Source organism: Zingiber officinale, chromosome 1A (assembly GCF_018446385.1).
Source record: "Zingiber officinale cultivar Zhangliang chromosome 1A, Zo_v1.1, whole genome shotgun sequence".
Classification (NCBI taxonomy): domain Eukaryota; kingdom Viridiplantae; phylum Streptophyta; class Magnoliopsida; order Zingiberales; family Zingiberaceae; genus Zingiber; species Zingiber officinale.
In genome coordinates, this window is record NC_055987.1 from 125,697,640 (window position 1) to 125,713,762 (window position 16,123).

Sequence of the window (16,123 nt, forward strand, 5' to 3'; positions counted from 1 at the left end):
TGGAAATGTGAGTTCATATTTCTTTTTTATTAAGCATTTATGTTAATACAAAACTCATATATAAAAAAATCATTAACGTATGAAGGGCCTTAAGATTGTTTAATTCAAACAAGGGAAAGAAAGGTAGAAAAAAGGCTATGTGGGTAATAGTAAAGGTATGTGTAATTATATATAACATATATTTTAATGTGTATGTTTATCATTAATAATTTGTCTCTAATTACCATAGGCTCCTCGACAACAAGATGTTAAACAATGTGGTTACTATGTGATGCGATTTATGAGACAAATTGTTGAAGAAGTTGAAATTATCGAAAGAAATTCACTACGATCTATAGTAATGTTTACTTACTTATGTCTCAAATTATTTGAAATAAACTATTTAAAATTTACAAAGTCAATGTTGATTTTTTTTTTTCTCATTAATGTTCACAGTTCACACAAGCAGAGTATTCTCAAGAAGAAATTGATAAGGTGCGATCGGAGTTGACAGAATGTATAGAAGATCATATTTATGAGTAGGTGCATTCAAGTTTATGTAGGTTCATTACCTTGTTTTAGCTAAAGTTTATGTAAGTTCATTATCTTTAGCAAGAAGCAACTTTTTGCTTCTTTGGAATCCATTTTTAGCTATGAGATGCAATCTACCCCTGTTTATTATTCTCAGTTTAATCTGTGATAAAGAGTCTTCTTGGTCAATCAATACATTTCTTATAATTCATTAATTGAATTATATAAACTGGCCATAGGGGTTACATACCTCAGATTCATCTTCCAGCTCAAAATTGCTAAAGGTGTTCATTTAGTATACATCTTTATTTCTAGTATTAGTATAATGTTCAACTGTTTTTTAAAAGAGATGTGCTCCCATGAGATGTAATTGCCAGTAAATAAAATATTAAATTGTACTAGAACACTAAATATTGCTTCAAGAAACTGAATGGTTTAGTTAATGCGAGTGACCAAATCTTGTTAACTGTGTGGATGTTTGTTTGGCGTTGCATGTTGAAGGTTCTTATTATTTGTTTGAATAGTTATTTATGGTTCTTTAATACACTGTGATTTAGACCTTTGTTTGGCGCTGCATGCTGATGTTTGTTTGGCGTTGCATGCTGAGGCTGCCAAGCCTAATACACTGTGATTTAGACCTTTGTTGCTTATTATTTTGTTGTCATTTAACTGTCTGCTTCCGATTTTGTTTGGATATCCTTTTTAACGTTGCATGACATCATTTTGTTTGTTTCTGCAAGTTTGATGCTGTTATACACTTCGTTGGACTAAAAGCTATTGGTGAAAGTTCATTTCGGAATACTTTTATTTGTCTAATTACACTTCGTTGGACATAGTTTATAATTACTTTTTTCTTTATCTTGCAGTGAGAGTCTTCAATATTACTTTTTCTTTAAAATGCTCCAGTTAGTGGTATCCTTTTGACTTCCTAGTAAAATATATTTGATTTGTGAGCAATAGTTTCTCTAGCTTATTAATTTTCACTGTTGCTTATTAGTGGCTTCTTATCAATCCTAGTGGCTAGTCGCTTGGATGTAGATGCTCCAGTTCTAATCAACACAATGACACTCTAATATGGATAAGTTATGTTTTGTACACAATCTAATTATCATTGGTGACTAGTTACTTAGGTGGAGATGCTCCAGTTCTTAAACTCTAGATCATTTTTTTCCTACTTGGCTCAAGCCACATCAGCAGTAGTTAAAAAATTACAAGGGCAACAATTAAGCTATAGCTCAGATACATTGGAGTACTTTCTTGTCTTCAGTTTGTTGCCCTTAATTCATGCTAAGTCATTATGGGTTCGGTCATTGGCATTGTGATGAATGACACAATATTAAGTCTATTCTGCAAGCTTTCTCTGCAAATATTCTGCAGGCTTTCTACAAGATTTTTGCAAGCTTTATGCAAGATTTTGGCAAGCTTTAAGTCTATTAAGCATGTTAAACTAAAAATTTTACAAGTTTTCTTTAGGAAGTTGGCAATTTTCCACTATTGGTTAAACTCATATTCTAAAGAACGTTTCATTTTAGTTTCCTTTCTGCAACTACTGTATGCATTTTAGAATGGAGAAATACTATATGCATTTTAGAATGGAGAAATTGCAAGCTTTCTCTGCATATTAGAAATTGCACAGTTTGAAGAATGCAGTTTAGAAATTGCATGCATTTTAGAATGCATATTAGAAACTGCATGCATTTTAGAATGCATATTAAAAACTGCATGCATTTTAGAATGCAGTTTGAAGAAACGTTGCCTTTCTGCAAGCCAAGTTTTCTTTTTGCAGTTTGAAGAAACGTTGCATTTCTGCAATAACAGTGCTTTTTGTAAGAAAGCGTTTGCAGAGAAGAAAGCGTTTCATTTCTACAAGCTTTCTTTCTGCAGTTTGAAGAAACGTTGCATTTCTGCAATCTTTCTTTCTTTCTTTCTTTCTTTCTTTCTTTCTGCAAACATTTCATTTCTGAGTAATGAGTTTTGGTTCATTTATAGAAAATAGCTAGTAGAAGTAATTTTTTGGTTCAAACTATACTAAGTAATAAGTTTCTTTCTGCAAGTTTTTTTTTTTCCCCTCGGATGGGTCTAGTGGCTAGCACATGAGGTGTTGCCACAATGAGGTCTGGGAGTTCAAATCTCGGCAAAGCCGAGGTAAATATTTCCCTTATGTGCTAGTCACTATTCCAAAGGTTAGTAGTCGCCCGTGATTTACCTCCTTCGCATTGGTCCTGTGACAGATTGACAGGGGGCGATTGTATTCACCTTTTTTTTTTTGTCACAACAGTGTAATTTTTTTAAGTATTTAAACATTAAATTTTAAATTAATGAATAAATTTTTTGTTATGACAGATAACTTCATAATATTAGACTAATAGACTATTTTTTATTAATACTGTCTGATTTAAATTAATGGTTGATAAAAATTTTCATATGATTGATCATCTAAGATTAATTCATTAAATATCTAATGTCAATTAAATATCTCATGTCAATTAAAAAAATAAAAGAATTTATACCCTACGAACTATCCATCCACGTTGGTATTTGATAGAGATGTTACCCCATAAAACCTAGGGTGAATCTTGACGAGCATGTACACTTGAAATAAAGTACCCTATCTGTTAGGTGGTTGTCCGATTTTATAGTTTATCATCCTAATATAATATAGAGCCGGAGTGACGGAGCACCACCTTTTATCATATAAAAAAGTTATCATATTAGTTTTTTATTTATAAATTTAGATAAATTAATAGATAATTTTTTAATGTATGATTAGTAAATTAATGAGTCATCGTTTTTTATAATGATAGCCCGGTGAAATCAGGCCGGTCAGGTGTCAATTAAAAAAAATAGAAAAATATCCTTTTAATATTTTTCTTAAAAAAGCTTTCTTTTTTAATAATAGGAATAAAAGGATTCTTCAACAAAAATAAAGTTTTGAAATTTAATAGTTCAATGAAAATATCAGTCTGGAAATTAAAAATTCAAAACGGCGCAGATTGAGTCCATGACGGGCCGTAATCGAAGCCAGATTTAAGCCCGGCCCAACTAAAAGGGGAGGATCCAGGAAGCTTCGCGAAGGAATCGGCATTGATAAATATACAATGCATCCGAAGGAGGGCGAGAGCATAGCCGACCTACACGGAAGGAGGGCACCGCGGAGCAGCCCTTGATTCGATACGAGGAAGTAGCACATCGACTCCGCCTGCTAGGTTTTTGCCGATCTCCACCTTCTCTTCCCTTTCCGCATCCTTTTTGGTTGGTTTGATGTTTTTTAGGGTTTTATTTGGCGTTGGTTGAGTTTAGGTCAAGTAGCAACCCTTCCCTTCCCTTTATATATGGAATCTGGTGGCTTTTGTTTTATTTGTTTCTTTTTTGTTTCAATCACTGTATAGAGGTTGGGTTCTGTCAGATTCCGTATTAGTAACTATGTAATTAGTTTCGATAGTTGGCTTTGAATAATTGAAGGATTGTGGGTGTTTAAAGTGCCTTCTAGAAAGAAAAATAGCAATGATGTTGACTCTGTTTTCTGTCATAAAACTTGGTGATCGATTTTAAAATTGCAATCTTGCTGAAATGACATGGCGTTTTCGTGAATTTAAGTCGGAAACATTCTTGTTTTTTTTTCGATGAATGGTATTGATAACCACCTTTAGGCGTCACTCTAATTGCAATTGTGTTGTTTTTTTATTGAATTACAAAAAAAAAAAACGTAGATTCCTTCTGTAGATCTGCGATAAATATATTTGTTGGAAACTTTCCATGGAAAGGTTGGGATGATGCATACATTGCTTGTGAATTGGTCATAAGTATTCTATACTTCTTTTAGACAACAATTAATTCAGTTTGTGGGAGTGCAGAATATTTATTGGATGTGCTAACAGTTCAGAACGCATCCAAAAAATGGGTATTGCTATATTACATATGCCTATTAACTATTAGCAGTCAGTATCAACCACTTTGGCTTGTTCTACAATTGAGAAGCCAATGATCAGTGTATAATTACATGCAAGAAAGATTGTAAGTGTGATTCTGGCGAGGATGTAATCACTAGCCAAGTTTAGTCACTACCTATAATCACAAGCACACAATTTGAAGGTGCCTTGCATCTCTTTGAAGCCTTCAGACAGAGGCCACCACCACTGAGGTCAAGAATCAATCCCTCATACCAACGTTGTGCTACTCTAACAAAATAAAACAAATTCTGTCATAGCATTATTTGCCACTCTCTTCAATTTTGTGCTTTTGATTGCTTCAAAAACTTATTTTCACTTTCCCCCAAAGTCATTCATATTTTCCCTTGGTATTAAGTATTAACTGGTACAACAAACTAAAGGTTTGTTTTCTTTTCTCGTCCCTGCTTTGTCAAGGGGAAAAATTCTTATTGCCAGCCTACTTTTCCATCTTCTAGGTTCCCTCTCATTGTAGATTTATTCACTCATCCAAACAAAATGAAACAAATTTAAAAGCATTGCCTTTCCCTGTCCCATGTGAGAGCTTGTTTGACTTTTATTGTGGTTCCATTTCTCTCTCTCTCTCTCTGTCTCTAAATGACTAGTTCTCATACATTATCACTTGTATTGTGTTGCTTCTTTTCCGTATTTAATGTAATACACCCTTCTCCCACTTTTGCTGTGACAAATCATCTCACTTAATTGTCATTAAAATCATCCTCATTCCTTTCTCTGTCATCAGCATAGAAGCCTTCCTGTCATTTCAAGCTCCCCGCTGTATTCTATCTTGCTCTAACTTGTCCATTCCTCATTTCCCTTCCCTTCTGATCAATTGAGTTTGCTTCTCATCTCTCCTTTCTTGTGGAAACTCTGACACTATTTTTGTTAGAACCCATTCTCACAATGATTTTGTTTTCGCAGTGCTCCTTTTCTCTTCATTTCTTGTAGACAGAGGGTGCCAAGTGTCTTAGCTTCTTCAAGAGTTCACACGTGCTATGGACATTGTTTTAGCAATGTTTTTTTTTCCTGTATTGAGATCGACTAGTATCCAGACATGCCAAGCAGCAATTGAGCATCGAGGCATAGATGGTGTCTTAGGCCAATTTACCCACTTCATCTTTTATTTAGTTTTATCTGCATACTTTTGCATATGTACATTCATTTCACCTTTTTCATTTTGTGGAATTTTGTTTAAGCAGGATGAGGGGTAGAAGTTACAGCTATAGTCCACCACCAAGAGGCTATGGAAGAAGAGGTCGTAGCCCAAGCCCTAGAGGTCGTTATGGTGGACGTGGTCGAGATCTCCCAACGAGTCTTTTAGTCAGGAATCTGCGTCGGGACTGCAGGTTTTGTATTTTGCTTGCAATTAGCTGAATTCTGAAATCCTCGCATTGTAGTGTGCTTCGGTAATTTAGATGTTTTAGTAGTCATGTTAGTTCATTATTAGTCATAAATTGATATAAAAATTTTACACCTTTTTATTTAGTTTATCTTATCTTGACAGTTATTTGGGATGAATTGATGTTGATGGTCTTAACTATTCAGTTTTGTGATTTCTTCTTCAGTCATCCTATCATATTATGATCAATGACATTTTCACTACCAGTTTGTTTTTCTACAAATGCTGAAGAGCCTGCAAGTTTGCTATGGATTCTATGAGCACTAGGATTGACCTTCTTATCTAAGTAGGCTTTCTGTTAAAATCATCAAATACAAAACAGTAAGCTAGAAAGGTAAAATGGCTGCATCTACAGTGGACGGTAACATGCCAATGGTCGTCTCCTACTTTCATTTCTTTATTTATGGAAGAAAGACATTGGTCTATACCTTTTGCCCCTTTTTTTCAAGCGGATTGTATTTAGCTGCATGAGTTAATAATTGATTTTTATGTCATGGTGCTGCTCAAATTGAATGCGAAATAGTAGCAGGTTATTGGACTAGCAAACTTCTACATGGCAGAGGTTCCTAGCAACGTCATTTTAAGTGAATAATTTTAGCTACATGTCTTCTTACTAAGAGTATGCAAAATCAAGTAAGAATCTTAGTTTTAGGGTGGAAATAATGTTGATATACTAATTTGCGATGTAAGAAACTTTTCTGGGTAATAGGCAAGTAGCATGATGTCGATGAGGAATTTACATGTCCATATTAATGTTCTTATCTATAGAATCATTCTGCTAAATAAATAATTGTTAGGGTGTTAAGCATTGAATTTCTTTAATTTTGTTATTGCTTCTCAAATTGATGCTGATGATGAACTTACATGCCCATGTTAATGTTCATATCCTTAAATTCTTGCTACAAAATGAATAATTGTCAGGGTGTTAAGCATTGAACTTCTTTATTTTATTTTTTATTACATCTCATCTCAAGTTTGTATCAACTTTATTTGACGCTTAGTCTAGTATTCTCTAACATAATCTGCTCTATGGTTGCAGAGCAGAGGATCTTCGTAGGCCATTTGGACAGTTTGGTCCACTCAAGGATATTTACTTGCCACGTGACTATTACACAGGGTAAGTGGGAGTTTTTGTTTTATCTTACATGTATAAAAAAGTTAAATGAGCCTAAAAGAAAGAGTAGGTGAGCCTATACACTGATATACTATGGTCCATTTTGAGATGCAACATTAACTATGCTGATTATGTTAATCTGACGGAACCATTTGCCAATGCTATCATTTCCAACAACTAAGCAAAACATTAACTCACAGCTCATTTTATGGTGGACTTTAATCTTTCGCTTTGGCCTTATTTTTCTATGTTGATATTTCATTAAGATTGCTGAGTTTAACAGTGAAATTAGAGTTTGAAGACACAAGTCAAGTCATGAGAGTTATGTTGAGGAAGATGTAAATAAATGAAGATAGTGGCTAGTGATAAAGGAAGAAATTGGGTTTCAGGTAAGGTGTCTTGAAGATATCAAGTCTTGAAGAATTTGAAGTCTTCTATAAACTCTGAAAAGATAAAGGTCAGCAGTCAAATGCCTGCTTTAACTTGAATTGCTTGAAACATCAAGGGTACCTGAAAAATGTTAAGCATATGAGCATTTGATAACAGGAGCAGTGGTCTAGCAATTATCATCTACTGGCCTACTAAATGCAAATGTGCCTCATGACCACTACTGTATTTTTCTTATAAAAATTGTGAATTTTGCAGGGAACCTAGGGGATTTGGATTTCTTCAATATGTTGATCCAGCTGATGCAGCCGAAGCTAAGTATCATATGGACGGGCAGATTCTTCTTGGTCGGGAATTAACTGTTGTATTTGCTGAGGAAAACCGAAAAAAACCCTCTGAGATGAGGACAAGAGAAGGAAGGTATACTTTAATTAACTCTTATTATTTTTGTTCAGTTGAAATCATGGATTATTCCTTTTTATACATTAATTTTGACCTGCAACATTTACATCACCATATGTTAATAATACCTTCTTTTTGTAGGGGTCGTGTGTATGATCACCGAAGGTCACCACGTCGCTCTCGCTCGCCTCGTTATTCCCGCTCCCGTTCTCGCTCACCTGAATATTCTCGTCCTCCGCATGGTAGGTCACGCTCTAGAAGCCGTAGCGATGAACCACGCTCACCTTCTCCTAAAAGGAAGCACCATGCCAAGTAATATTTACTTCTATCATCAACTAGGCAAATGCATATTTGTTTATTCTAATTGTCGCACTCTGCTTTCATCGGACAGGTCTATTTCTCCTGAAGATCACAAGCATCGCCGCGAGAAATCGTATTCAGGAACTCCAGCCGGCAGCAGATCACGAAGTCGGAGCCCTGAGAATTACCAGAGCAAGGCCCCGCGCAGGGAAAGGTCCCTTTCTGTCAGCGAGTAAAGCAGATAATGTGATTTCTGCTAAGTTACTGATTTCGCATGTAGATTGTGTGGAGAGCAACTTAGAACTTCTATTGTGGACCGTAACTGCAAACTCTTGTTGTTAGTCAGTATTTGACTTGCTAACTCAGTTGAATTTTGAAAGTTATGTATGATGGTTATATTCTATGTACTTTGTTTTTAAGTTTAAGATTTTTATTTTGTCAGAATAGCTCTTTGATTTTTGACCAAGAGGCGTTGACTTAACTTTCTAGATTACCAATTAACAAAAAGTTTGCTGTTCTCACGTCTATCACTTGCTAGTCGATGTTCATCTCGAAGTTAGTTCTGATGGACTTTGGTTCAGGCACATACCTGCGTCATGTGGACTGGCACCGAACATCGTGCTTTATGAGATGAAGGAGCAACAACTGTGGAGGTTATGATGGTGTGTGTAGTGTAGTCGGGCGCACGGTCATATGTGTTTTTTATGAGATGAAGGAGCAGCAGCCGTGTCAGTTATGATGGTGCAGTGCGGTCGGCCGGCCGACTGGCCTGGCCTGGCGTAGGAATCCATATACCAAAACTTGGGTAACCGATCAAGTGCTCTGTTCTAGTGTTTTAGCAATAAAATAGAATTTCGAGTGGTGATTTGAGATTAAACATTGTAGGTGGAGCATTTTGGAAATTGTAGAGAAAATGTCGATAAGCAAATAATTAAAGGGAAAAGGAGAAAGAAACAGAGATAAAGGGCACACAACGGATAGAGAATTAGCGGACAAATTTTTTTTATGTATATTTGTTTAATAAAATTGAGGATAAATGGGTAGACAATTAGAGGATAATATTTTTTTCCAACAAAAGAGGATAATGAGTTTTTAAAAACTAATTATATTTTAATTGTTGAAATTTCTCCTATTTTTTTAGACTTATGTTATTTTAGGACGCAATTACTTAAGTTAATGTGTGCTACCTGATGTGGTGGTGATGATGAGGGGCTCCACCTTATTGTCATGGTGGAGGTCAAAGTCAAGACGATCAACGGATGGATGGTCTTGGTCGGTCGGGCGAGGCATATTCCGATCGTGGGTTAAGCATCGACCCATCGTCTTCGACACGGAGTAATCAAACCGACGCTCAAAGGACGCGCAAAAGCCGAGCCGAGCGGCTCTTCCGCTCGACCTAGCAACAAACTCGACATCAGCCGAGCACGTGAACAGTAAACTGCCTGCCGAGCGGCTATCCCGCTCGGCCAAGCAATAGAGCATGTGGACATGTGGGCTTCTGGCCGAGCGACCATCCTGCTCGGCCCAGCAACGGACGACACTTGGACAGGGGACTTTCAACCGAGCGGCTATCCCGCTCGGCATGACAGCAGACAACGCGGTGATAGCAAAATTCCGGTCGGGCAGTCATTCCGCTCGACCAAGCAACAAACACAGCAGGATATCTTTGGACATCCTTTTGAGAGCTAGTGTCGCTGAAATGCGGCATGGTCAAACAAAAGATCGTACGGCAGAAGCTTCCATTGTCACTTCAGAGATATGCTCGGCCCGTTAAGGTACTGTGTCAGGGACACTTTACTGACACGTCTTTTCAGGAAAAGTTTTGAGATACGTGCTCACCTTGGGAAGCATGCACGCGCGCTTCCAGAACTCTATATAAAGGGGGTCCAAAAATCGGCGGAGGTATGCTTTGCTCGTGATTTTACTGTTGCGCTACAGTTCTTGCTTCTTCTTGCTTCGCCAGAGATTGACTTGAGAATTGGAGAGTCATCGCCGGGGACCCCTTCCCTGGCTTGGCACTGACGGTGCTTGTGTTGCAAGTGGGAGCGAAGTCCACCAGAGGTCAGCAGGAACGCCACGTCCCCAGCATCCATCTCTTTGACTTTTGGACATGATCATATTTGACGTCGTGTGTAGGAACGTCATCTGAATCCGAGCCGAGAAGATGGAAGACGCTAGATGACTAACCACCGTGACACTCACTCAAAAAGGAGCAGGAGATGCTCATGCAAGCACGAGCAACAAAAATAATAGAACAACAACAGCAACAAGCGCTTGCCGATCGGCTAGCACCACAACCTGCAACATCGGTGGTCGATAGGCGAGCAGGGCAAGAAGATCGAGGGGAGCAATTCTTCGTATGGGGGCAGAATCGAAGGCCGACCGACACCCAGGGGGAAGCGCTACCCACGCCGATCCCCTTCCATTGAGCTTTGTTCCAAACCTCCTCGGAGATAACCCAAGCGCATTAGGAGCGAGGGACCATCTTCAGACAATGTGTCCATTCGAGATGCGGGGAAAGGTAAAGCGCCCCAAAGTGCCATGTCTCCCAAACGGATCAACAGGCAGTTCTCAGAGGAGATCCTACAAGACCCTCTGCCCTGACACTACACCCCATTGGCAATTGGGGCGTACAACAGGTCAACCGACCCAGATGATCATTTGGATCGGTTCGACAATGAGGCTACGCTGCACCAGTACACGGATAGAGTGAAGTGCAGAGTCTTTCTGACGACTCTCTCCGGATCGGCGCATCACTGGTTCTGAAGACTGTCGGACGACTCGATATGCAGCTTCAAAGACTTCCGAGCCGCCTTCTAGCACCACTTCACCAGCAGCCGACGCTATTAGAAAACAAGTGTCAGCCTCTTCGCCCTGAAGCAAGGGCCCAAGGAAGCGCTCTGAACGTACATTCAACGCTTTAACAAGTGGCCATGGATATCCCCTCAGTTTCGTCCGAAACCATGATGAATGCCTTCACCCAAGGGCTCGCCAAGGGAGATTTTTTTCGGTCACTCATCAGGAAGCCGTCGAGAGACTTCGACCACATGCTCAAGAAGGTCAACAAGTATATCAACGTGGAAGAAGCCTAGGCGGCCAGAAGAAAGGAGGCGCCGACCGGCTAGCAGTCAACTGCCGCCCAAGGAGTCGAGGTCTGAAGGAGCACGACCGCACCCAGAGACCAGGGCACATGTCGTACAACATGTGGTGTCCAGTCGGCCCAAGGCGTCGAAGGGTAAGGTATGAACGCCTGTGTTTTGTTCATTCCACCAATCGGCAATGCACAACACGCGGGACTGCCGAGCACTGACACCCATCATCAACCGACTGGCCCCCAGAGGATATTGCCGCCGCTCCCCATCTCCTGATCGACGAGATTAGCATCGATCGACCGGGCGACGAGAGGAAGAAAGAAGGGAGCTTGAGCGCCATCACCATCAACGTTAGGGGTCGAGAGGTCGGAGTAGCATATGAGTTTCCTTCTCTTCCCCATTCGGGGTCAAGTAGTCTTCGGAAGCTTACTGAGCGGACATGCATTGGGGAATAGCCGACCAAAAATCCGAAGTCTTTGGAAAAGGGCAACCGTTCGACGCTATTCTTTAAAATACTCCCCAAGCCGATCGGGAGATAGAAAACTGATGAACGAAGCTAAGACCTTTGGCAAATAAGCAGGATGTGAAAAAACATACAAGGGGGTAAAGCTCGTTCAAGCGGACGAGCATGCATTTCAACTTTAGAAATTTTATAAAATTTGAGGATTACACATTACAATGCTCTGCCTCACTCGAGATAATCCAGTGCGTCGTCGGGCAGCGCGGCTATAAGCTTGTCACAGCTTATGACCTTGCTGGTCAGAGCGGCCGGCAAGTGGTCTCCCTCACGAAGTTGATCAATCGTCTCCTCTGTCGCCAAGTCGAATAGTTGAAGGGCCCGGTCAGTGACTTTATCGCAGAATGCGTCCGAATAAATGTAGGCTTGCTTCATGGCCTTAAACCTACTCTCCTTGGCATCCTGATAAATCCTCAAGACCGCCCGGGAGCCCTCCAACTCATCCTTGGCGGTGGCAATTTGGCCGCGAAGGGTCGTCTCTTCGGGCGAGCGGTTGTGCCGCTCAGCGACTAGGAAGTCTTCAACTTCCTTCAACTTCTAGGCGAGAGCCCGGGCCTCCTTATTCTTCTCGTCCAGGTTGGCGATGACCCGGTTCTTCCTTACGTTCGTCGACTCGATCTTGTTATCAAAGGTAGTGACCTGCTTATTCAGGCGCTCGAGCATGGTGGCCTGCTCAACGCTCTTTGCCCGTTCGGCCTCGAGTAGCTTCTTGCTCTTCTCCAGAGCGGCTTGGAGTCGGGCCGCCTCGGCGTCTGTCTTTTCCTGAACGGCGGACGATTGGTCGCTCGACGCCTTCAGTTGTTTTACTTCCTCCTCCAAATACGTGAGCCTGTGGCGCATGACCAGTCTCTCCACCTAATACTTCAGATAAGCAAAAAAAGGAGTTCGTGAGTGTCGATCAGAGGTACATTATGAATTCACATTAAAATACTCACTCCAGTGGACATTTAGGTGTGGCTATTCACAAGAGCGCCCGGAGGCATCATCGCCGCATAGGCTCATGCGTCCTCCCAGATCTTGGCGAGTGGTCTCTAGATGATGATATGATGCTCGGGGCCTTGATACCCGGCACTGGGCTCGCTGTATTCCTCGGTGGGCAAGTGGAAAATCACAGTGATATGACGTTGGCCGCTTGGGCCCGACTGCGCCGAGGTTACTTAACCCGAGGGGCGAGACACCGTCGCTGGGAGGATGCGGGACTTCTCAACTTTGGAGGGCTTCAAAGTTGGCGGCATGAAGTGTTGGAGCAATCTGGGTACCCTAGGTTTTGATGTTTGGGCAAAGGTTTAAGTTAGGTTTATTGTTTATATTTGATATACATTATGAGTGTACAAGATACAGATACAACAAAGAAAGTCCATGGGTGATCTTGGCAAAAGAGGAAAGTCCAAGGATGAGTCTTGGCGGTGTAAGTCCAAGCATGTAGTCTTGGCAACGTTAGTCCAAGTGTGACTTGGCAATGGACGAAGTCCCGGAGGTGCGACCTCTTGGCAAAGGAAGACCCGACAACAATGACAAAGTCGATGGAATCTTCAGAATGCAAGACGTGAATGATGGGGAGGCATCCGAGGGACGTAAGGCTAATGGAGGAGGCTAGAAGGCTAGGTCTAGGTTGGTCGGGCGAGGACGAGTGCTGAGTTAATGTACTCGTGGGGTTAAATCCTAGGATTAGGGTTTACTATAGTAGTACTATAGCGTCACTGCAGCAGTACCGTAGCGTTACTGTAACAGTACTATAACAGTCGACTGGTGGTTTCATCAGTCGACTGGTGCAGTCGACTGGGAGCGAACAAAGGGCTGGTATCGAGTCGTTGGGCTGTAACGGTCAAATTTCCACAGAGGGTAGTCGACTGATGGTTTTGGCAGTTGACTAGTAGGCGGGTTGAGGTTGACTAAATAGAGGTAGTTAACCCCTATTAGTAGTCTACCTGTGCCCTAGCGTCTCAAGTGTTCTTGTGAGAGTTGTGGTGAGGTTTCTCCACCCACAAGGAGCTACGTGACCTAGTCGGAGTTTGCCGGGGAGTCATCCACCGATGGATCAGGATAGTCCACCTTACGGACAGTCTTGAAGTAGGAGCTCTAATCTCTGAACCACGTTAAATGATCGTGTATCTTGGTTTACATTTCTTGTCTTGTATTTAGATTAGCTTTCTACGTGTTTGTTTGTATTTCCATTGCATAACTAACAAGTGTAGGAAGAAGCGATCGATTTGGGTGAGACGCTATTCACCCCCTCCCTCTAGCGGACGTCAAGGTCCCAACATGAAGGCCACCGGTGGCGCAGCAAGAGTCCCTTGGGGCAGAGCGGCAAGGGGCGATGTCCGATCAAACGACACATAGGCCACCATTTGTTGAATCGGAGCTGGGGTTGAAGTCTCGACCCGCTCGACCGACTACGCCGCCGAAGTAGCAGAACGCGATGAAGGTTCTGCTCGACGACTCTTGTCCCTATTTAGTGGCACATCGGAGGAGGCCGAGCCTGATGGCTCCTCGACAGGAATGACGAGGCGCTGCTTGGCTGAAGGTTGTGAGCCCGGGGTGGCTCCTCCTCTCGGCGCATGGCTGGCCTCGCCCTCGCCCACACCAATGGGCGTCCCCTTGCTCACGCTGAGTGGATCGTCATGTGAGCCGATGAGCTGCAGGCCTCAGCTCGCCAGTTTTTCGCTGGCCACTGCATCGATTGTGGCGTCCTTGAGCTTCACCTTGCCGGTCATATGTGCTCGCATTATGACTTTGGCTGCAAGAGAAAAAGGAAAATCAGTTAGCATCAAATGAAGAGGTAAAGAGGCTTCATACCTAGGCTGGTCGGCAGCCGGGGGCGGATCGGACTCAGACCGAAGATATACAAGACGCCCTCCAGCAGCAGCTTATGGATGTCATACTTCTAATCAGCTAACATGGAGGTTGTGTTCAAGTAGTCCGATCGGCTCTTGTAGCTCTTCAGAGGAGGCTGAGGTGCCACTTCGAGCTGCCAGCTCGTCAGGAAGGCTGGCCGCTCGGGAAGACACATAAAGAAAAAAAAAATACTTTTTCCAGTACTTGTTAGAGGTCGACATCTTGTCAAAGAACACCAAACCGACTTGCGACTGGAAGAGGAAGGTCCCCGGATCGGACAGTTTAGGATAATAAAAATAATGAAAGATTCGAGGATAAAAGGAAAGTCGTGCAGCTGAAATAAGACAACGACGTCGCACAACAGTCGGAAGGAGTTCGACACAAGTTGATTAAGAGAAATGCGAAAATATTTACACATTGCGGGAATGAAGAAATGAAGGGGAAACCACAGACCGGCAATAAATTAGTCTCGGAAGAAACACTATTCAGCCAGTCGGCATAGAGTTGGGCCGATAGGACGAGGAGGGTAGAATGATCTGATGATCTGGAGGAATTTCAAAGGCATCGCGCAGGCTCTCAGCGTTGCCCCCTATCAAACCTAGACTCCATGGATGTATACCAGAGTCCAGGGACAGGAGCAAGCGACTGGGAAGAGCTTGTCATCGCAAGAACAGAGGAAAAAGGCAAAGAAATGCGATCGAAGGGGAAGAAAGGTCGCTTGAATACTGTCGAAACAAAAAGAGAGGCCAAAACATATCGAAAGCAGACGCTATGGGGAGAGAGTGTTAGACCCCGTGGTAGTTTTGATGTGATCAACCAAGTTGGTTAGGTCCTGCTGTGTTTGATCCCTGTGTCTGAGTGTGCAGGAGCTTAGGAACACAGGAAGTCGAGCGGAAGACGCAGCTAGCGAGAAGGACGGCACGGGAAGGGAGCCGACGGGCTCGGTGCGTCCGAAGGACGAGAGAGCTGCGGAAGAGTACTCCGGTGGGCGTGAAGAGCGTGCGCGGCGTTCGAGGGACGTTAAGCCGGGACGGAAGGCTGCTCGAGGAGAAGGCCGGGAATTGGGTTCGGGTGAGCCCTATTCCGGTTGGTCGCAATCACCAAATTCGGAAGCTAAAGAGGAGAAGAAAAGAAGACAAAAGAGGCTGAAATTACTGTAGCAGAAATTACTGTAGCAGTAACCTTGAAGGCGCCTTAAACACATTGAAGGCGCCTTGAACACATTGAAGGCGCCTTGAATGATTGTTTAAGGCGCCTTGAGCAGTCCAGTTTGACCGTTTGCGCTGCGGATAAAGTTTTATCCGCAGATCGAGTTGGAGGCGCCTTAAACCTTGTTGGAGGCGCCTTGGACCCTCGAGATAGACTTTCCAGGAGCTATAAAAAGGCCCCTGGAGCTAGGAATTCAACAACAACTCAAGCAATCAATCTGTAAGCAATTCCTAGCAGTAGTTCTGAGCAATTAGAGTGTAAAAGGCTTCTCCGCCTTCAGAGAAGGAGAATTTTCTTAGTGCGCTTTTCACTGCCCTGGATTAACAACCCTCTTGGTTGTAACCAGGTTAAATTTCTGTTTTGTTTTTACTTTCTGTCTTCATTATTTTACTACTGCATTTATTCTGAGTT

The 16,123-nt window shown here is 42.1% G+C and overlaps 1 protein-coding gene across 1 annotated transcript; it reads left to right on the forward strand.

The window, feature by feature from the left end:
- The first annotated feature begins 3,588 nt into the window (after nucleotides 1-3,588).
- LOC122030980 (serine/arginine-rich SC35-like splicing factor SCL33) lies at nucleotides 3,589-8,500 on the forward strand. Its single transcript, XM_042590031.1, has 6 exons — nucleotides 3,589-3,716; nucleotides 5,657-5,803; nucleotides 6,896-6,973; nucleotides 7,616-7,777; nucleotides 7,901-8,071; nucleotides 8,151-8,500. Exons 2-6 carry the CDS (start codon nucleotides 5,658-5,660, stop codon nucleotides 8,293-8,295), a joined length of 702 nt encoding a protein of 233 aa, XP_042445965.1. The 5' UTR covers nucleotides 3,589-3,716; nucleotide 5,657; the 3' UTR covers nucleotides 8,296-8,500.
- The last annotated feature ends 7,623 nt before the right edge of the window (nucleotides 8,501-16,123 follow it).